The sequence below is a fragment of the Choristoneura fumiferana genome, chromosome 27 (assembly GCF_025370935.1).
Source record: "Choristoneura fumiferana chromosome 27, NRCan_CFum_1, whole genome shotgun sequence".
Taxonomy (NCBI): Eukaryota; Metazoa; Arthropoda; class Insecta; order Lepidoptera; family Tortricidae; genus Choristoneura; species Choristoneura fumiferana.
This window is the reverse complement of record NC_133498.1, coordinates 1,244,076-1,267,305: the sequence shown is the minus strand read 5'-3', so window position 1 is coordinate 1,267,305 and position 23,230 is coordinate 1,244,076. Positions and strand designations below refer to the sequence as shown.

General features: G+C 37.8%; 2 protein-coding genes across 4 annotated transcripts in view; both read right to left on the bottom strand.

Moving 5' to 3' along the window:
• Positions 1-12,138, bottom strand: part of LOC141443398 (uncharacterized) — an 83,621-nt gene extending 71,483 nt beyond the window's left edge. Inside the window, exon 1 of one of the 2 annotated variants that reach the window (XM_074108651.1) lies at positions 12,056-12,138. The gene's annotated coding sequence lies outside the window, so the exon portion shown is untranslated. The remainder of the gene's footprint in view (positions 1-12,055) is intronic. The other variant, XM_074108655.1, reaches the window with a different exon arrangement.
• Positions 12,139-14,645: 2,507 nt separating this feature from the next.
• The window catches only part of LOC141443406 (U-scoloptoxin(01)-Cw1a-like), a 34,071-nt gene continuing 25,486 nt past the window's right edge, over positions 14,646-23,230 (bottom strand). For both annotated transcript variants that reach the window (XM_074108667.1, XM_074108668.1), the window contains exons 4-5: positions 23,061-23,171; positions 14,646-21,862 (exon numbers count right to left, since the gene is read on the bottom strand). In XM_074108667.1, the coding sequence (XP_073964768.1) occupies positions 21,773-21,862; positions 23,061-23,171 (201 nt within the window). In that variant the 3' untranslated portion in view covers positions 14,646-21,772. The remainder of the gene's footprint in view (positions 21,863-23,060; positions 23,172-23,230) is intronic.

Sequence of the window (23,230 nt, the reverse complement as noted above, 5' to 3'; positions counted from 1 at the left end):
TGTGGAGGTGGAGGAACTGCATGAACACGCATATTTTGCATAAGCTTAGCTATCGTAAGGTCGCGGGTGAGCAAGGAAATTCTTTTAGTTCATTGATATGGACCTCCGCAAAGTAACGCCTGATTCATTAAATTATTTAAAAACGTGATTGTTTTTGCCGCTTTTTGCTAATGTCATAATGAATGTTATATAGATGGTACGGAACCCTTCGTGCGCGAGTCCGACTCGCCTGGACCGGTTTTCTTAAATTGTTTTTACTTTTTAAATTTACCATGAGCTTTATGATACTAGCCTGCAGTTGCCCTTGTCTCCGTCTGTCTGCACAGGATTCATTTATCGTTATCCCGCGGGAACTATGCAATTTCGGGAATAAAAACTATCCTATGTCCTTCCCCGGGACTCTGTCTATAGGTATACCGAATTTCATCTAAATCGGTTCAGCACTTTAGACGTGTTGAGGTAACAAACAAACAGACATAAACTTTCGGATTTATAATATTAGTGGGATATTCGATACACTTATTTTTAGAAAAAGATAAAAATAATACATGAACATTGAACAGATCGAACGAATCGTGGGTTCGAATTCAGGCCCACACGCATGACTGATTTTTTGGAATCTTATTTTTATTATGTTCTAATTGTCTGTTTGTACATTGGAAACTTACCAATGTGCACACCTGTGAAAATTATTAATGATTATGCGTGAAGTTTCCGATCCGCACTGGGCTTGCGTGAGAACTACGGCATAGCCCTCTCACTCGGAGAGGAGGCCTGGGATAGGCTGGGATGTTGATAATATATTTCCAGATGGTAACTAAAATACAGCTACCAGCAAAGTATGTTACGTAAAGTACTTATGCTTTGCTGTTCGACCTTGGCCACTGTGTCAACTTCAGTTACAGACAGACAGATTATTAGGCAAGCCTTGTGTAAGTTGTTGCGTGCCTGACGTGTTCCAGTCACCTCCACGTAGTGTAGTTGACTTAACACTCCACTAAGGGGTGACGTCTATTTAGTATATTTTTTAATGTCCGAAACTTATTACGCATAATAGGTTTCGCATAATTTATTTACGCCGAATCTTAAACTTGGCGAAATTTAGTTCGGCATAATTCTTTATAAGCCGAATGATTGTTTACTCGAAATTAGCATAATATTTACTTGACCGAATTTTATTATGCATAATATTGTTTAGCATATATGTAATTTAGCCGAATCTTAATAAGGAACCCGAAATCCAGTTTTTTTTATTCGACTGGATGGAAAACGAGCAAGTGGGTCTCCTGATGGTAAGAGATCACCACCGCCCATAAACATCTGAAACACCGGGGGTATTGTAGATGCGTTGCCAACCTAGAGGTCTAACATGGGATACCTCAAGTGCCAGTAATTTCACCGGCTGTCTTACTTTCCACGCCGAAACACAACAGTGCAAGCACTGCTGCTTCACGGCAGGATTAGCGAGCAAGATGGTGGTAGCAATGCGGGCGGACCTTGCACAAGGTCCTACCACCTGCAAATCTATGTCCGAAAATAAATTAAGTACTATTCCTTGATAAGTGTAATGGTAAATATAAAAGTAGCCACCAGTCAAAGAGGCACGGTCATAAAGGGGCGACAAAATCATGTCCTCCCATTACAGAAATACTACCACCCGCTATAGTTACTAGTTTCCAGAGAAGTACATAGATTGGATTAGGATAGTAAGCTTAGGTAATAAAAAACAAAGCAAAGTTGAGGAAAACCATCGTTTTCTGTTGTGGAGACCCACTTGCTCGTTTGCCATCCAGTCGAATAAAAAAAAAAAATGAACGGATACTCATTTTATAATATCGGCAAAATGATTATTATTATTATTCAGAAGCCTGTAGAAGTGTCCCACTGCTGGGCAAAGGCCTCTCCCCATGTCCTCCACTCTATCCGGTCTTGGGCGATCTCTGACCAGCTGCGTCCAGATCATCCCGCCATCGACGCCTGGGCCTGCCACGCAGCTGAAGTCCGTTTTGTGGTATCCAGTCTGTGGCTATTTTAGCCCACCTATTGGGTTCCATATGGCTGACGTGGCCTCGGAAAAATTACATATGCGAAAGTAACTTTCTGCGTAACAAATTTATGCATAAAGCCCATTCGGCTTACATTGGTTATGCGTAAAAGAATTCCGTGTAATATTATTATGCGAAAACAGATTATGCAAAATAGAATTATGACATAAAAAATATGCGTAAACAAGGGGAACCTCCACTTAGCTGTTACGCTATGCCTACGCATATCCCACAGCGGTCACTTCTACTCGTATGCCAGTGACACGTATACGTGTCATAGACGTAATACATTTTGGTGCCAGTGACACAACGCCCGTGACTTTTTAGTTCTTACTCCTATGCCAGTGACACGCATGTCGTTTCAAATAATTCGTACCTCCTAAAGGCTGGCATAGCGTAAGGGCGAACGTTGCCGGAGCCGAATGCGATCTACTAAGCTCTTATATACGCTAAGCATAGCGCATATCCCACAGCAGTCACAAATACGTGTCACTGACAAAGGAGTAAGAACTAAAAAGTCACAGACGTTGTGTCACTGGGGCCGAACGTGTTAAATAAACAGAAAATTAATAATTTAAAAACAACATCATCATCCACTGCTGAACAAAGTCCTCCCCCTTAGTACGCCACAGTGAACAACAACTCGCCACTTGCATCAGGTTGCCTGCAACTATCACGATGTCGTCAGTCCACCTGGTGGGAGGCCTGCCAAAGCTTCGTCGTTCTTCGGTTATCTGCCCTTCGAGCGACGTGGCCCGCCCAATGCCACTTCAACTTGGAAATTAATAATTTAAATATTATGGTACATTTGACACCAATGAGGGCTATCGTTTTTTGTCTCACTAGATGGCGCACTGTTGCGTGAGGTTTTTAAGTATGGCTTTCAAAGTCTGTTATAAGGGGCGTGAAAACAAAGTTTAGATTAAAATCATATTTAATACACCTTAAAACCGTACCATAAAAATATCCAGCAACCACAGTGTTGCTTAGTCCCGTTTTGTTCGGAAAAAACGGGAGGACAAAAGTTTCCAAAAGACAAAACTGTTTCAAAACACAGACATTCATTGCTCCGTATCGCATAATTGCCATAATTAATTTCAGGTAATGCAAAATATTCACAAAAAAAATCTAATTATAAATAAACCCGCGTAGCTTACCCAAAAACTATGAGATTTGACATTTCGGAGACCTCACGCTACACTAGCGCCTCTAGCGGCGAATTGATTCGCGATAGCCCTCATTGACCTAGTCCCAAACCAAGCAAAATTTATACTACGGATACTAGGCTATGGATAAATAAATACTTAAATACATATTAAACATCCAAGACTAGAGAACATTCGTATTATTCATATTAGCTGGTGGTAGGACCTTGTGCAAGGTCCGCCCGGATTGCTACCACCATCTTGCTCGCTAATCCTGCCGTGAAATAGCAGTGCTTGCATTGTTGTGTTTCGGCGTGGAGAGTAAAACAGCCGGTGAAATTACTGGCACTTGAGGTATCCTATCTTAGACCTCTAGGTTGGCAACGCATCCGCAATCTCCCTGGTGTTGCATGTGTCTATGGGCGGTGGTAATCTCTTACCATCAGGTGACCCACTTGCTCGTTTTCCATCCAGTCGAATAAAAAAAAATAACATCCGCCCCGACCGGGGATTGAACTGGGACTTCAGCTCAAGCATAGTCAGCTTTTCTAACTACTTAGCTATTCGGTCGTCGCTATATCTGAAACTCCTCAATTTAGGTAGTTTATCTTTTCACAATTTTATATTATTGTCATCATCATCATCCCAGCCTATATACGTCCCACTGCTGGGCACAGGCCTCCTCTCAGAAACAGAGGGCTTGGGCCATAGTTCCCACGCGGGCCCAGTGCGGATTGGGAACTTCACACGCACCATTGAATTGCTTCGCAGGTTTGTGCAGGTTTCCTCACGATGTTTTCCTTCACCGCAAAGCTCGTGGTAAATTTCAAATGTAATTCCGCACATGAATTTTAGAAAAACTCAGAGCTGCGAGCCGGGGTTTGAACCCACGACCCTCTGTTTGAGAGGCGATAGGTCAAACCACTAGGCCACCACGGCTTATATTATTGTAATAAATTATTATTAAATCATTTCATTTAGTTATTTATTTCTAATAGAAATAAAATGAATTTATTACATTAAAAATAAGCAATGACCTTCGTGTGACTGAAAAGTATGACATAGGCCATCGTAAACGGTCCAAATTGTACTTGATTCTGTGATTATTAGAATTATTCTTCACAATAGACGTTGGGTATTAACAGAATTCGATTTGGACCCGCAATCTGACATAATGACACTATGACGGCAGTTATTTTTCTTTTGTTTTTTTTTTATGGCTGTTATTATGTTTAATTTCTTTTATTGTACATTGAGTTTTGAATTTAGCCCAATTAAATCTTTCAATCATCTTAAAATAATCATTGAGTTCACTTACACTCACATCACACCCCCGACGCAAAAAGACCGCTATGTGTGTCTGTTTGTGGCACCGTAGCTCATAAACAGGTGAACCGATTTGAATGAGGTTATTTTTATTTAAAAGCAGGTTTCCTAGCAATCGTTCTTAGACATGTTTTATCAAAATCGGTTCAGCCGTTTTTGGGATATTGAACTTTGAAGTAACAATGTCGGGGGTTTTTCAAGTTTTTTTTAATGTAGTGATAAATATATACAGCTAGTATAAAGTATATAGGTGTACGTATGTAGTTACACAAAACCTGGCTGTATTTGGCATTGACTAAGGTGACGCGAAGCGCGAGCGAAGCGTCTCAGTTTAAGCTTGAGCGAAAATACTTTAAGTCTGTCCAGTGGATGTCCAGCTGCTCTCCATATTGTAAAAAAGTGCATCGAGAAAAATGCATATAGCGAAAGAAATAAATAGAAATTTAATCGTGTGAGAAAGTAAACTAGTGGTTAAGTAATAATGTTTGGAGAAAAAGAAAATGGGGAAAATACCGAATGGAAAGCAATAATACTGGGGAAAAATAATATTGGGTCATTTAAACTATTTTAAATAGTCCAACGTGACACAAGAACCACCGAAATAAATTCTTTTCATGTCGAAAATCGACTAAACTCTGATAAAAACAAATCTATGAAGTTAGACGATTGCCACCTAATTTCCACGTCTATTTGCAATTTTTCAATTATTTCACCAAAACTAAATCATTTTCACAACGGATCGGCTGCAGCAGCGCGGCACGCAGCTGTCGTCACGTTGCAATCATTTGTAATTTCTTGATTAAGTCTGTTTTGAAAGATAATTCCAGTTCGTTTAAAACAGCTACGTAATTTGTCTTACAGAGGCTTTTTAACAACAAAACTTTTTTTGTTGCTTGTAATTAATAAGAGTTCCCGAAAGAGGGCTGTGTACTGTATGTACAGTCAAGGGCATAAAAATATTCATGGTTACTAAGACATCAAAAAAATATTTATACACCTTTGTGCCACTAACCATAAGGTCGATGTGATAATAATAATATATAAATCTCATGGGACATTAACTGGTGTTGATTAACGAGAATTCAAGCGAAGTCAAAGAAAAATCGAAAATTTTGAATAATGAAACACCCTTTTGATTATATGTAGGTACAGTGAGAGTAGGAAAACCTTCGTCAGTTATTAAAAAAAATAGAAATAGAAATAGAAAATATTTATTCGCTAAACGCACAAAAATAATAACGAAAATACAACAATATGCGAACTCGCGAAGCGGTCCCAGCTCAGCATAGTGTTGGCCGGGTAGGCCAACGCTGGTCTTCCGCTGTGACCGCTTGGCGACTAAATAAACATAAATAAATAATTTAATAATTAAATAATAATTTAATTTTAATTTAATAATTTAATTTTTTAATAATTTAAATATTGTAATAAATAATAATTGGCTATTAAATTTTGGGATGTCCCTATTTTTGACAACGTATAATAAATCGAAAACCCTTTGGAGAAATAGGCTTTGTGATAAATTGAATTAAATAAACAAAATTTAAGTAATGACCCTCATTTGACCCCTGCAGTGTCTTATCACAAAAGCAGTTATAAAGCAGGTCTACACTCTTAAAGATATTGACAGTTTGAAATGTTGCTGTCCTGCTTATAATAGCAAAGAGTGACAAAGATAGAACTTTAATCACATGATGCGCACTGGATTTAAACAAGTAAAGTCCGAAATGTATACGAGTATTTCCAATGTATTTTTACACATCAAATTATTAAATTACGTCATTACAAGTAAATACAAAAGAATTTCAATATCAGATTTTAATAAAAAATATCTATTTACTATCACACCGTTAAACAAACATAGGAATAATCGAAGCTAATAGGAATAAAGAAAAGAAATAAATAAAACTGTTTGTCATGGTTCATTTAGGACCCTAAGCCGTGCTTGAATTATTGTCAAATTGTAATTCCACAGATTATATTATGCACGACCTGAATTTTTCAACGTCATCCAGCGTATTTCGTAAAAAAAATATAAAAAAAAATACTCATCCAAATTCAAAATCAATGAAAATTGTATCTTAAAATATCCTATTCTTTCCAAAAATAAAATAAAAACTATAGGTTATTTTTTTGGTGCATCCCAATTCTCTTCTCGCCTCGTCTCGTCTCGCCACGCCGGTGGCAAATCACCTTTATTCATACAAATATCTGCCCCGGCCGGGGACCGAACCCGGGGCCTCAAGCTTCGTAGTCAAGTTCTCCAACCACTTGGCTATCCGGTCATCAAATATTTAACGCTATGGCTGAATAGATATTGATGCCTTCGAATGTACAGTCGAAATTGATTCGCGTTCCAGGGTGGACCCTTTTCATAATCAATGCCAGTATGAAGTACAAACCCTAAACACTAAAGTACAGTTGAGTTCATAAACGTGTGAGCAAAAATTTGATCAAAAATATCTGAACACGGAGCCATTAACCAAAACATGCCCCGATTCGGATGCTACGTGAGTTTCATCAGAAAGCGCATAGCAACCGCGAACCGCAAAAGCATAACCTAATTTAATTAAAAAGCGGTTATCTGACCTCAGTACCTAGTTTCCTATTGCATAAAAGTTGTTTAGTACATTAAAAATGAATTAAGGTTGCACAATGCAGTAGTTACTTTAATTGCTTTGCAATAGGGTCATGTTTGGTTTGTCTCGACGCAGGTATAAAATGGTTTTGATCTGTGTATGATTTTTTTTTGGAATATTTTGATACTTTTGTATGTATGCTATGTACAGATCGATTGACAAGAGCTGGCACGAATGTATTGAACGAAAGTAATGCCAGTTAGATATTTTGTAGGAAAATGACATATGCATGAAAGTTTATTCAAATTCACTCAATCAAATCCATTCGTGTCAGCTCTTGTGAATCGACCTGCATGGTGAATAATTGTGTTGCTTTGATGATGAACTCTGGTAGAGTTCGAAACGTAGCGTAGTGTGGTGGATTTGTTGTGTGTGCGTTCTTAACACGTGAGGCAGAGAAGGCTTGAACACATATTTGTTGTATAGACTTATATCGTAAGCTCGCGGGTGAGCAAAGTATTGTTTTTAGTAGGTAGATTGATGTGGATCTCCGCAAAGTAACGTCTGATTCAATAAATTATGCATTATTATTATTATCCATACTAGTTAGTGAATAGGTATATTTGATCAAGTTTTTTCCTTATTCCGTGAGAATTTCCTAAAATCCTTTCCTTTCCTTATTTACATATAACATAACCTAACCAACGAAAAGTAGGAAAACCCCCGACTTTGTCACTTCAAAGTTCAATATCTCGAAAACGGCCAAACCGATTTTGATGAAACATATCTAAGAGCCAACGCTAGAAAACCTGATTTTAAATAAAAAAACGCATTCTAATCGGTCCACCTGTTTAAGAGCTACGGTGCCACAGACAGACACACAGACAAACAGACAGACACACATAGCGGTCAAACTAATAACCCCCCTCTTTTAGCGTCGGTGGTTAAAAAGCAATTTCTATGCAAAATTTTAACCAGAAATTTCAATCAGTCAGAAAGGGTGAGTCCAAAGCATAATTTTCGTTTGATTTTTAAGTCTGAAATGTGATTAAAATCAACAAACCTATAGTCTACAATATTAGAAAGGGCATTATTAGCAATCATAATTTAGTATGTGAATGATAGAATAAACAGTTATATATATATATGCAACAGCTGGTCCTTGCAAAATCCGGTTTCATAAGACATCAACGGGCACGTGAGTTTTACAAAGAACTTGGCTACTATATTATTTATTTATTGACGATTTTTTTTCGTAACATAAGGTACATATACATTTCTGAATTATACTTATTATTATTATAAATGTGAGAGCAACTCTATATGTCTGTTATCTCGTACAGACCGCTGGAGCGATTTCGATGAAATTTTATATGGAGATAGTTCGTGACCCTGGGCAGAAAAGGATAGTTTTGATCGCGAACAATTGAAAAGATCGCACAGGCTAGCTATAAACGAATTCTCGGTAGGCAAAGTCGAGAGCAAAAGCTAGTCTAATATAGAAGGAAATTAGCATTAGCATGTGAACTAAAATATAATATACAATCTTGTTTTACGTACACTTAATTAGAAATGGCTTTTGCTTTTGTAAATGTATTTGAGTCATTTGCAGGAAAGACCTGTTTTTAAAAAAAATGTTTTTTTTTTAGGTTTACTTTAATCAGAATCTTTCTACATTCGAGTCTTATACAAGAAAAAATATGGCCCAAATTTTTCATCTCAGTTCGTCACATTTTTGTATGAATGTTTTTTTTTATTTCTACGAACGTAACGCACCCGAGAAATATTTTTCTATACAAAATTTTGGAACATCAAAATTTCCCAAATATCCATCTGAGTTTCGGTACACTTATTGGTATGTTTTTTATTTATTTCTATGAACGTAACGCACCTAAAAAATATTTTCCATATAATAGTTTGGGACACTTGAAGAGTGCATATTATCTGCAAATGACCCATTTACAAGAACAACAGCGTGATGAAACCTGCATACAGAAAATTAAAATTCCCAATCCGCATTGAGCTCGTAAGGGAACTGAGCCCAAGCTCATCAAGACCACATCGCTCTCATTCTGAGAGAAGGCCTGTGCTTTGCAGCGAGAAATATGTTTGTATACAAATAACAAATTTCGTTCCGATTTCCACCAAATTCTAATCAAAACCCCATGAAATTCCATAATTCGATCCAGACAGAGACAGCAATACCATTGTAAAGCAGCATCTCTTTCTAACAAACAAGAACGATACATTTCAATACTAATAATGATTTGCTTTTTAGTTGACGCATTATGTAATTGCTTGCTGTGCTCATTGGACTTTATGTAATGGAAAATAAGGTTTGTTTTCGTTTGAGCAGAAACTTGATCGGTTTAATCGTTTTGCAGATTAAGTAACACTGTTAAAATTCCATTCGTGATGATTAAGTTTTCTACTAAAAGGAAGGTTTTTAAATGTTTTATTAACAAACTAAGTACCTGGGCGACCGAGCTTTGCTCGGGCTGAAACTCGGTAACTAGCGTTTTCCCAGAGATAGGACCAAGCTAGATCGGTTTGTCATCCCCGAAAACCCCCACATACCAAATTTCATCGAAACCGTTGGAGCCGTTTCCGAGATCCCCGAAATATATATCCATACTTAATATTATAAATGCGAAAGTGTGTGTGTTTGTGTGTATGTTTGTCCGTCTTCCACGTCGAAATGGAGCGACGGATCGACGTGATTTTTGGCATAGAGATAGTTTATGGGCCGGAGAGTGACATAGGCTGACTTTTGATCCCGAAAAAATGCACAGTTCCCGATGGAACAGCGCGCGATAACCGAATTCCACGCGGGCGAAGCCGCGGGCAAAAGCTAGTATTCTCATTCAAAGGTATTAGATAGATAATACTAGCCATTGTCTGCGGTTTTGTTCATGACAATGTGATTCTTTATAATCGTAAGGCCCACGTGAAAAAACTGTGTGTGTGTGTGTGTGTGCGTGCGTGTGTGCGTGCGTGCGTGTGCGCGTGTATGCGTGTGTGCGTGTGTGCGTGTGTGTGTGTGTGTGTGTGTGTTTGTTACTCCTTCACGCCAAAACGGCTGGACGGATTTGGATGAAATTTGGTATGTAGGTAGCTGGACCTCTGGAATAACACATAGGCTACTTTTTATCCTGATATTCGCACGGGATAGAAATCTTGACATAACACCCGCTGGGTTTAGAGTCTTGAAATTTTGGACAGTTCTAGTTGTTACTAACACAACCTCAATGAAGACAACGATATTTTGGGAATTCCCAGGGGAATTTTGTATAATCCCGGAATTTCAATTGTAACTACCAGATCGAATACCTAGTTTATAGCGTACAAAGCCGAGGGTAAACTTTAGTACTAAATATTAGTAAGATGACCCGGTGCTATTGTAGCTGGGGGGATATTGTATCTGAGCCATCTGATGGCGTCCTTACGACGCCATGTTCGCTATTCATGTGTGTTGTGTGAAGACAGTCTTCTGGCGAACACAACGTAAAATCGCCGAGACGAACTGGCGTCGTAAGGACGCCATCAGACGGCTCAGATACAATATCCCCCCAGCTACAGTAGCCCCGGGTCACCTTAGAACTTATTGTCTAGCAAAAATATGTTAGCACGTCTTGAAGTCGCTATGTCGGCGGCCGATCGTAATTATCCGCCAGATCACGAAATTCCTGCATATCATGATACGCCGCCATTTTATGATTTGGCCTGTTTAGGCAGATCATGAAATTCCTAGGCATATATCATGAAACGCCGACATATCGGATTTTGGACTTAGAAAACTTCAAGCAAAATTAATATGGAGCCAGAACTTTAAAATTAAGTAGGTACATTTTGACCAAACAATAGCTAAGGTAACGACTTAATTCGGTTCTGTCACTTCGCCTGCCGGTGCATGCTCGATTCGCTCGCTCGGCTCGTGCGTTGTGGTCACAATTCATACTAATCATTCCTTGCTTTGCTCGTCTGACCTAAATTATATTGATTACAAAGAAGAGTTTACGATGTGCCGGTATAGAGCTAGGAATATCGACGAATACGTTACTCTAATCGATTTGCCGTATTGTTTCTCAGGCACATCATGATAATGCCTGGCCAACTTTTAGGCAAATCATGAAATGTTTTTCATTAAAAAAATGTAAGCGTTAATTTTTTAAAAGCTGAAAACAAAAAGTAATAATTTATTAACTATCAAGTGCTATTAAGTGCATGGTCCTTCTGTCAATCAAATTTGTGGGGGTTTTACTTAAATATTATGATTGTGAACGAATCACTCAAGTTTTAAGTCAAACCGTTTACAGTGGACCATAGCCTGCACGATGATGATGATGATGATGTTTATAGTATAGCTATGCTTACGTTTCGTGTGCTCTTCCTACCCCTTTTGGGAATACAGGCGTGATGTTTGTGTGTGTGTGTGTGTGTGTGTGTGTGTGTGTGTGCTTGACAAATCCCAAACTAGGCTGAGCCTGTACCTTAGAACCCTGGTGAGCGGTATGAGAAACAGTGGAAATAAACAGAAAAAAACATATGCCTAAGAACCATCGGTAGAAACCCTGCTTTCAAATAAAAACACCGCATTAAAATCAGTTCACCGTTTTAAGAGCTGCGGTGCCACAGACAGACACACAGACACACATTGCGGTCAAACATAACACCCCTCTCTTTGCGTCGGGCGGGGGTTAAAGTTACTTAAAAGAAAAACACATGACATGTGTATATGCCAAATGGCGTGTGTGTGTGTATACAAATTTGAAGTTAGTGTGTGTCAATGTGTACACAAAACATGAAACAATAAGTTTTCATTTTAAGTACTTTTTTTGCTGTCTGTAGGTACTAGCATTATCCTACGTATCTATACAAAAATTCAAGACAATCCAATACTAGCACTTTGATTTACAAGATTAATCCAAACACTTATAAGATAAAAAGTTTTTAAACTTACGTCACACGCGATGTATTGTTTTTTACAATATGTCACAATCACAGCACTTTCTGAGTCACGTGCGCGCGCGCCAGAGGTAGGGAGGCACTGGAGGCGTTCGCTTTAGCTGCGCCGGCGACGGAGCGCTGTGTTTACACTGGAGTAAACTATAGCAGGGTTTCTCAAAGTGGGGTACGCGAACCCCTAGGGGTTCGCTATTCGACGGTAGGGGGTTCGCGACAAGGTTTACGTGATGATGGCTGCAAGACTGGCAAGATGATTAAGATTGGTTTTTAGTCTTTTTGTATTTTTTATTTCAACTCCAAATTTTGTTACTTATTTGTTTGTTATTTGTTGTTGTTTGTTTCAGTTTGTATTTTCGTTGGCAAGAGAAATAAATAATATACATTATATTATCATGATGATTGAAATAAAGATAAACTTAGTTTCTCCAACAGCCAGTTTTATTACTTTCTTTGGGGGGGGGGGAGGGTTTAGGGGTTCGCTGTCGTCTAGAATCTTTAACAGGGGTACGTGGAGCCGTGGAGCCATAAGTTTTAGAAACCCTGAACTATAGTATGGACTTGGAAGGAGACAAAGGGTCTGACGAGCAAGCTACAAGTTAAGATTGATTTTTGGAGTCTGTTGTGTCGCTGCTAACTGACTAAATAGGAAACAAACAAGCAGAGATATGTGGTGCATAGGACAAATTCGTGTCTGTACCACTGTCCAGCGGTGGTGTAGCAGTATAGCACGTGGCACGGAATGCCGAGGACCTCGGTTCGATTCCCAGCGCTGGTCTTATTCTTCTGGTTTTTCTGTGCTTCCATATTTCAGTTTGTATTTTCGACAAGCTACAAGTGTTCGTCAACAAATGCCCGTCCTGCGCATATTTTGGCCGAACACTATCATTAACGAGGATCTATGGAAGCGATGCCACCAAATTCCGATAAAGCGAGAGATCGCGCAACGGAAATGGAAGTGGATAGGGTACACTCTCCGAAGACCAGAGGACAATACAGCCAGGGTCGCGGTCACGTGGAGGGGGGGGCGCACACGTGGCAGCGCACCGTGGACGCCGAGCTGCGGGCGGCCGGGCTGAGTTGGGGGGACGCGGAGCAACAGGCGCAGGACAGGAGCGGATGGCGACGTCTCATGAAGGCCCTTTGTACTACTAGGGTACCATAGGACGACAACAACAACAAACTATAGTATAGGTAGTTCCACGAGAGTTAAACAAGTGAATGATTGATTACCCACACAGCTACATGAAGAACTGATAGCATATACCCTAACCAACAAACAGTTGGAAAACAAACAAACAGTTCAAAGAGAACTGAAACATGTCTAAAACCCGTCGCTAAAAACCTGCTTTCAAATGAAAAAACCGCATTCAAATCGGTCCACCCGTTTAAAAGCTACGGTGCCACAGACAGACACACACAGACACACATAGCGGTCAAACTTATAACACCCCTCTTTTTGCGTCGGGGGTTAAAAAGGAGAATGAATGAATTGAATGAGTGAATGTCAAAATTTGTGCGTGACCTTACCTCTGGTAGCCCTATCGATATCGTGGGGGTCTATTACGAAATACCCTTGTATTATAAATAATGGCATGGATGGCAAGATTCGAAGTTGGAACTTTTCACTTCGTAGTAAAGGGCCTGCCTTTTCGCAGAAATGTTATTCCCGAATGTTCCATTTGCCGAACTGTTTTATTGCCCACTGTTAATTTTCTCCGAAACCATTTTTTTTTCTGTGTACTTTTTTATGTTTTTTTACGTAGGTTAGATTAGATTTGTTTTATAAAAAAAAGTTTCGACAAAAAATATGTTATGTTATAGGTATGTTATGGTTTCGGAGAAAATCGTAATTTGGGGAACGAAACAGTTTGAGAAATAAATCATCTGGGACATTTCTGCAAAAAGACAGTGAACCGTAAACTATATTTTTTAAGCGCCAAATTGAATAACACACACAAACTTTCGCATTTATAATATTAGTAGAATATTACATAGATATTACTATAATTAACGAATTATTATTATTAATTGTCAACGAATCTTTCACACTATATTTCCAAATAACCCAAACTTATTATTTAACTTTTAACAGCAACCAATCAGAACGCACCTTTACTTTACCCACGCACACACGCAAGCCGCATACATGCTTCGGCGCGCGTATTCGCCTGTTGCCCAACTATACCTAGTTGATGTAAGATCATGAATATTTTCTCCATCGTAATGGAATTATTATTTACTAATATTATAGCAGATCATGGCAGAAAGTTCTTTTTAATGGTTGACACACACACACACACACACACACACACTTTGGCAGATTTATAGAATGTCAATATTATAGGTTAGCTGGAAGAGATCCCTTTTAGGGATAAGCTCGCCTTTGTGCTCCTCTCTGTGTATTTGTATTTTTATTTTTATGTGCAATAAAGAGTTTACATGTATGTACATACATACATTATATCAAATATCATCAATATTCTACCCTGGTACACGATTCTGTTTTTTTTTTCAAGATAAAGTACAAAGGAATCAAGGGAAATTAAACTACATACCTATACTTACATTAAGTAGGTACAATTTATTTCATAAAATATACAATTCTTATTTATAATTCCGTACATTTTATTTATAACACACTACAATTATTAATGTTACTGATTTAACAATATGAGGTGTGATATTAAAACATTTTTTATAACAGTTTCTGAATAAGTTAATTATTATATTTCCTCAAAATTACAGTAAACCTCCTCAGCCGGCAATTGCTGACTTCCAGAGGTAGGCTATATACTATGTACTATTGTATGTACTATTTTTAACGTCCATAGAATGTACATTTTTAAAGTTGCGTTATGTTACAGCAATAAAGAATGTCTTAGAACGTGAAAGATGTAATACAGGATGTTAAAAATAATAAACACATTATATTTTATTTTTATTGTATTTTAGATCGTCTTATATAATACAGAATTGTTATATTTATTAGTAAATTATAGTTAGAGGCAATTTATGGCATAGAAAAACTTATATATTAAATGTATTAAGTACACAAATTCCTATTCCTTATTCTTTATCTTCATCTTTACACAGAATTAAATAAAGCACTTGCCATCGTCTGCCTGTCTGTATGTATGTACACTTAGACCTTTTAAACTACGCAACGGATTTTAGTTAGATATGTTTTTAATTGAAGGTTTATATAAATAAAACATTATACTAGCTACGCGTCCCGGCTTCGCGCGGGTATAGTTTTGGAAAAAGGAGCCTAAAATATGAAGTGCCTTTGATTAGAGACTTTTCAAGCACCTGCGCGAAACCGGGCCGAATCAGTAGTTACGAATATTTTTTTCAAATTAATTGCAAAAGTACGATGTATGCTTCGTCAATGTCATTGATTCCTATGGAAGCACCACAGTCCACACCACGTCAATATTTCCAATAATAATAATAATAAATCCATGTATTTAATACAAATGCAGCAGTGTGTGTTTAGTAGCACCATTGCAAAATTAATCAGTCATTCAATTACGCATTCTAAGACGTCAATTAAAATTTAATCGCTCGTTAGTATCTGTTTTCGAAGCAAAAAAAAGTTAAATATCCATAATATTGTATATATTATAAATGACGCGGTGTCATAGTCGCTGCACGCTGTGCTCAATATAAAAGACATCACAAAATTAATCTGTTATACTTTATCCAGTGGTCGAGTAAGTAATTTTCATTCAAATTGACGCTGCGTCTTTGACACGATACAATTTGATTGACCCAATGTATTGAAACAGTTTGTCATCCTCTACTAATAGGTTTACCAAAACAATTTCAAGAGTATACAGCTTAACAACGTCACTATATCCATAATGTTTCTTTGGGTTATCCCAAATTCTCCATTCATATCGGTTAAGAATTTTTCCTACACGTTCAAGCTGCTAAAACTGAGGTTCAGGTAAAAAAAAAAACAAGTTTCCTTCAAAAACCAGTCACAACATAATCCTTTTGAGCTTATCTTAAAAAACATTCATAAATTTGTTGACACTTAACCACCAGCTAAAATATTTTTGATTGATTTTGTTGAGGTGTAATTTCGAACAAGCCTCCAGCGTCACAAACGCGGCAGTTTTGACGCAGAATTCCGTTGATCTGTGACTCTATTGCGGTTATTGGTACTGTCAATGTCACTTCCTTTTTGACCTCTTTAATATTGTCTGACGTCTTAGCTTGCGGTTAACCCCCTTATTCATAAAACTTAACAAGCCTATGTTAACTAACAAATGCTTTGTCCCTTTCTAACAAATACAGTTTCTAACAAATATATTTAGACGACCAGATGGCCTAGTGGTTAGAGAACCTGACTACGAAGCTTGAGGTCCCGGGTTCGATTCCTGTGTCGGGGCAGATATTTGTATGAAAAATACGAATGTTTGTTCTCGGGTCTTGGGTGTTTAATATGTATTTAAGTATGTATCTATCTATATAATTATATTTATCCGTTGCTTAGTAACCATAACACAAGCTTTGCTAAGCTTACTTTGGGACTAGCAGCCTTATTCATAAAAAGTTAGAGCCTCCTTGAAGGCTCCTTGAAGGCCCGATGCTAAAAACATGATTCATAAACGTCTGTTAGCGCTAATCAGTCGATCAAGGCTCTGCTAAAGTTAGAGGACCGTAGACCCTCCTTTATCTCTCTGCTAAGTCACAAAATGGCCGCCACAAGTTTGAACAGCTGACTTTGACTAGAGCAAAAAACCATAGGTACCGAAGATATTTATAGTGAAGGCAGGGCTACGCAGATTAAAAAAAAAACAGGAAAATTTATTTTCAGGAATTTGTATTTAAAAATCCTCTAAATTAGCAACAATAAATTAACAATAAATATGAAAAAATAAGGATGATTAACATAATTATGGCTTTTTGCACAACATAAACATGCGAATCGGAAATGGCGGGAAAACAAACATCTCGCTTTTTATTTTTTTTCCTGGTAATTTGCTGTCACTGCTGTCAATTTTTTTTTAATTATCGATTAGGCCATTTTTTGTCTTTGATTTTGGCCAACATAACGCGTCTAATCCGTCTATCAGCAGCTCAACAACTAGCAGACTGCTAGCAAGCGTTTATGAATCATACTTCTTGACAACCGTCTAACAAGCTTAATCAGTCTGCTAAGTAACAGACCGGTCAAACCTCAATTAAGGATTTTTTATGAATAAGGCTGTAGGTCAATTGGTGTGAATTGTCCCGTGATATTTATTTATTTATTTATTTGTTTACAAATGTCGAAGTGACAGATAAGGACAAACGTTTTTTAGCGGCATTTTAACTAAAATAGGTTTGATTGTCGTTTATGAATAAGGGGGTAAGTCTTTAACTATTTAATTTAGTAATCATCAGTCGGTTTTAGTTTATCGGTCTGTCTCAGTTATATGTTTTCTCTGTCTTGCGTATTCGTGTCGTTTCCTTCTGGCTGTAAACCTCCGTCTGTCATAGTTGTTATTGTATGAATTGCCCCTGAAATTAGTAATTTGTTAGTATATATATAATATAAAAAAGTGTCGGAAATCTCTGTGCACTTTATTTCTTAGAACGTGGTTCATCTCAAACTAGCTTGCTATTTTTTTCGTCTTTACATAATTATGGTAATAGCAACGTAAATGCGGACCTGCCAGTGGTATGAAGGGTTCTGTGCCTCAAAAAGAAAACAAAACCCTTAAAGAATCACTTTGTTGTCTGTCTGTCCGTCAAGACCTTTTTTTCAGGAACGCGTAAATGTATAAAATGACCTCAGACTGCGTACGTTTTGCTTAGGAGAGGGCCTTTACTAACACTGGATACCTACAAATTTGTAGGGAACTCCCAGTGTGCGATTCTGATTTGGCCGACTTTTTTTCATTACTAGTTAAAGAGGTGCACAAATATTTCCGACGGGTATCTGTGTTAGACGATTAGTAGGAAAATCAGTGAAATATCTTGCAGTTCCGAAAATATGAAGTGGAGAGATTGATAGTGTTTTACTACAGAGTACAGGAGTAGAAAAAGTTAATTATAGTTAGTAATACGTAGGTGATTATATTATAAGCTCAATAGAAGTAAGTACTTATGTTTATAAGTGTATGTTTATACAGGATGATTCAGGAGACTTGAGCAGGACCAAGGTATAAGTATTAGCCTGAACTAATTGAATCCGGCAGGTTTGCTCCTGCTCAAGTCCTCCAAATCACCCTGTATTTTTGTTAGTTTCTAGCAAGAACCCAAAGTTCGAAAAGGCTTTAAAATTTCTTATTTTGATCAGGTTTTGGCTTGTTAGCATGTTAATTAGTTATTAGCTAACATCCTGTGTTTCTGAGATCACATTTTAAGAAGAATCAGTGATGAAAAGTTAATATAAATGATGGATGATATTATTATGTTTAGTATAAAAGAGTTTCAAATTGACAAGTGAAAATCAAAAAAATATATATCCTGGCTTACATTTCTAAAATTGTTATTTTAATCTTGTTTAAAATGGTAACTTTTATTATATGAAATTAAGACTATTTATAATATCTATGACTAAGTGGAAGACTATCCGTCAAGGTGGAGAAACATTTCTTTTTTAATAAAAAACATAATAAAGGTGGATTTAATGGCAACATCCTGTTTAACCGTTTTTGCAATAAAATTACAAGTTTATTTTATTTATTTTAATGTTATTTTTTAATTTAAGTAAGTAAAGGCATATTTTTTTAAAACTTGGGCTGAAAACGAACTAGCGATTATCATAAATAAAGAAAGAAATAGTTTCTCCACCCAGAAAATTTCAATTCTCATATCATAATGGTAACTTCATAAAAAAATATCTTATCTAATTCGTTTTAAAATCACATTTCTTACTTCGTATAAACAAATTTTGTACAACTGATTTCATTTCAACATTCTTATATTATAAGGAAATGTTATAATTAATTAAGTTTTTAGCAGGTTAGGTACATCCTTCTTCGGTAAATGAATCATCATCCTTCTTTTCTTATAACTGATATTTTACTGTAACATTGTCATCGAATCTCTAGTACCTACCTACCACTAAAGCCACGTTAAATTACGTTGAATTGTATTATTAGATTCATATAAAAATCAAATCTAGGTAAAAGTCTGATAATTTTATGGAAAAATATTTAAAATATATTCTAGGTAATGTGTTATTTTTGACTCTATTAATTTCGGGGAAAATTGGAGCAACCTGTGTCTATTTTCACTATGAAATATTTTCGATTTATATTACGTACGCGTGGCCTCTACCCTAGCTGATGCAGGCCCCCTAGATGTCTTTTTCCCTAATGGTTCTTACAGATCTGGTGAAGAAGTGCATTCTGAAGCATTCCGATTCATCTATCTTTTAAAGGTAGGTACTAAGGACCTACGCTAACTGAGGCGGTTTGAACGGAGCGAGTAGACGCCTGTTGGAAAATACGAGGAAAATACTGCGCTCGTCGCGTGCGACGGATTGTACCTGGGCACTACGAAACCTGAAACTCGAAGTTCGTGACGTGCGGTCTCTCTGACACTTATACTATTTAATACGAGAGCGAGAGGGACGGTACGATACGAACTTCGAGTTTCGAGTTTCGGAGTAGGCCTTCTGGGCGACGGATTGTACCTTGGTACTACGAAATTCGAAAATCGAAGTTCGTATCGTTCCTTTCACTCTTTTATTAAATAATAGAAGCGTTAGCGGGACGGCAAAATACGAAGTTTGAATTTTGCACTTCGTAGGTAAAACGGGGTTACTTTAAAATGCAGGGGCTGGGGCTAATATGGCACAGCAACCATAAAGTGAATACAGGACGGCGCCACCTGTCACCGGATATCCAAACTGTTCGAGTTACTTTTTTAACTACTTTATATGTTGTGAATCTTGGCGCGACACTCCGTATGATGGTGAAGATCGTAAAATTGAAATAGAACTTCACTTAAGGTAAATTCGTTTAATTTAGCAAATAGTTATGTGTGATACGAGGTTGGTAAGTAAAGCGGCAATTACACTGCGTCGTTCACCTAATGCGGTCGCCGAATTTGTTTCAAACTACTTCGGCTATACATTGTCTGTCCGTCTACTGCGGCGGCCATATTAAGGCGGTGGCAGCTGTCGCTCGCCGAATGCGGCCGACTACCGCGTTCTTTACACTTTTGCGGTCGCCGCATGCAGCATGCGGCGAACGACTCAGTGTAATTGCCGCTTAAGGTTTTACAAATGAGTTGACCAGTGATAAACCCGTGCCGTAAGGCGAGGGTTTTCATCGTCTCGAGTTTGTAAAACCTTGCCAACCGTGTATCATACGACGTTTTTCAATACAATTGTGAGAAAATAGACAATTACTTAATAACACAGAAATGATGCGTCCGTAATGCGCATGCGTGAGTTTTGTCACGTTTTGTTTTTAATTAGGTTAACTAAAATTATCAGGCAAAGGTTCGACGCGTTCAGCCACTGCGATTTTTTCGAATAAATAAAAAGTAGAAATCATTAAAATCTGAGGTAATTAAATTACAGTTTATAATAATTACAATTACAATCAATTTTGCAAATGAATTACTTAGTTTTTGTATATATTTATACATTTTTCTACGTATAAGTCGATATTTTTTATTTTAGTCATTTAAAACTCTGCTTGTAAACTTTTAAAATGGAGATTACAAAAAAACTGCAAGAAAATAGCACTAGTGCGGTAAAATGAACTTACGAGCCATATACATCATCATCATCATCATCCCAGCCTATATACGTCCCACTGCAGGGCACAGGCCTCCCCTCAGAATGAGAGGGCTTGGGCCATATTTCCCACGCGAGCCATATACATCCTTTGAAAATGTATTGAAAAAACTGTTTTAGAAAGTAGCCCCCGCATTTTAATGTTACCCCGTTTTACGGTATAGGCCCTGCTCCCCCGCCCGCAGGCGTGCGCCCGCGCAGTGCACCCACGCCAGCTAGCGTAGGCCCTTAAAGGTGCTGATAAACTTGAGCATTCACTTGTAACAGAAAATCGACCATTCGCCGTTTTAAAATTGGTCGAACTTAACAACGAACAGCGCCAAGCATAGACCCAAACATTGCTACGAACATTTACCTACACGAACGTTCTTGTAAAATTTACCGTCAGGTGGCGCGGCAAACTCCCTTGAGTGGCCATGACACCCGCGGATTAATTTCGCGAATTCGCGAATTTTATAAAAAATATCACCAATCAAGATGCTCGGCAAAAAGTTCGAAGCATTCCATCGTTTCGCTTGAATGTTCGCTAGATCGCTCCTGTACCACTACCATGAGTTAAATTTACAGTGACCGTACTCGATAGTGACGGGGTAACTTATTGTACAGCGCCTCTACAAATAATTTACGCCGTCGCTATCGAGTACGGTCACTGTAAACTCATGGTAGTGGTACTGTTTCTTTTCCGAGTTTTACCTGTAATGTGACACTCGCTAGAATGCTCATTACGAGTGAATGCTAGTCTCCAGTGGCATAGCGTCAGATATTTTCGTGTTAAAGCCGAAGCGAAGATCGCATATATCTTTGATAAATCATGTATGATGTCCTGTAGTTGTAGTCCTATTTTGTAAATATTGGGCAAGCCGATAGGAATAGGGTTCTATGGACGGTTCGCCACTGAAAGTCTATCAGCACCTTTAGATATTCTCAAATTTATGACTGTTAAAATAGTATATTATTGTATAACTACTTTTTGCCGTTGATGTAATTGCCTGCGTCGTCTTTATACAAATCCTCGTTGATTCCATAGTACGCCGGAGAATTGGGACAATCCACCTGAGAACAGAAATTTTACAAAAAAAAGATTACAAAAAAAATCTTAAGCCTCATCCTTACTTACTAAATGGCGCAATTGTGGTCAAAAATAAGTCTATTCTTATAAAGAAAACTACTTTATTCACCGTCATACCCGTAAGGGACATGCGTGTCCATGCAATATAGAAAGAAACCTTTTGTATTTTATTTAGAGTACATATTAAAATTTGACAGAATCGTCAAGCGCAGCGTTGGACGTCCACCAACGCTGGTTAAAGCCGTGGGTTCACGGTTCAAACCGAAGCAACTGGAGGTTTATGGGGCAGGCTTAAGTCCAACAGTGTACGTCCTACGGCTGTTATTTCCTAAAGGAGAACCAAAAGCACCAAAAACTTAATCCACACTAAGTAATATTATAAAAGCGAAAGTGTGTGTGTTTGTCCGTCTTTCACGTCGAAACGGAGCGACGGATCTACGTGATTTTTGGCATAGAGATAGTTTATGGGCTCGAGAGTGACATAGGCTACTTTTTATCCCGGAAAAATGCACAGTTACCAAATTCCACGCGGGCAAAAGCTAGTACAGCTATAAGATTATGCATTACGGGATGTCACACACAGATAGTCTAAATACAAGCTTAACTTAAACGAGATGGCGCTGATCTCATAATGATGATGAGATTGAATCCAATGATGCCCACTAGATGTCCAATATCAAAAACTATCGGTTGTAGATTTATCTGTGGCATTTAAAAGTGTTTTTTAAAGTCTAAATTGGATAAAGATATTTTGACATTGATTTTGACTTTGATCTAGCCCTTACGGGCCTAAGAACGTGCAAAGAAACAGTGGTAATAACATTTCACTTCAAAATATATAACCCCGTCTTCTTTGCATTGAAAAGAAAAGAATAAATATCAATTAAAAGTACCTGGGCGACTGAGCTTTGCTCGGGCTAAAACTCGATGATAAGCGTTTTCCCAGAGATAAGACCAAGCTAGATCGATTTGTCATCCCCGAAAACCCCCACATAATTGAAAGAATTGCTCGTTTAAAGGTATTAGATAGATATATAGACAAAACTAACCTAAACGTTAAACACCTACATAAAAAAATTATAATATTTAGAAGAAAATACATTTCTCTAAATTATACTGTAATATTATATTGAACCCTGTCTTCTGACAGCAGTCCTTCAGTTAAGTAAATCAAAATGTTACCTTGAAGAACCAATCGCAGACCCTCAGCCGTTGATTGAAGACGGTGCCAGCCCCACAGACGAAAGAGTACATCACGTTACCCCCAATGCTGGGCACGCACCAATGCCAAACCTGTGCAAAAGAAGGAATTTTACAATATAATAAGTACACCTATGTATTCTTTACCTACT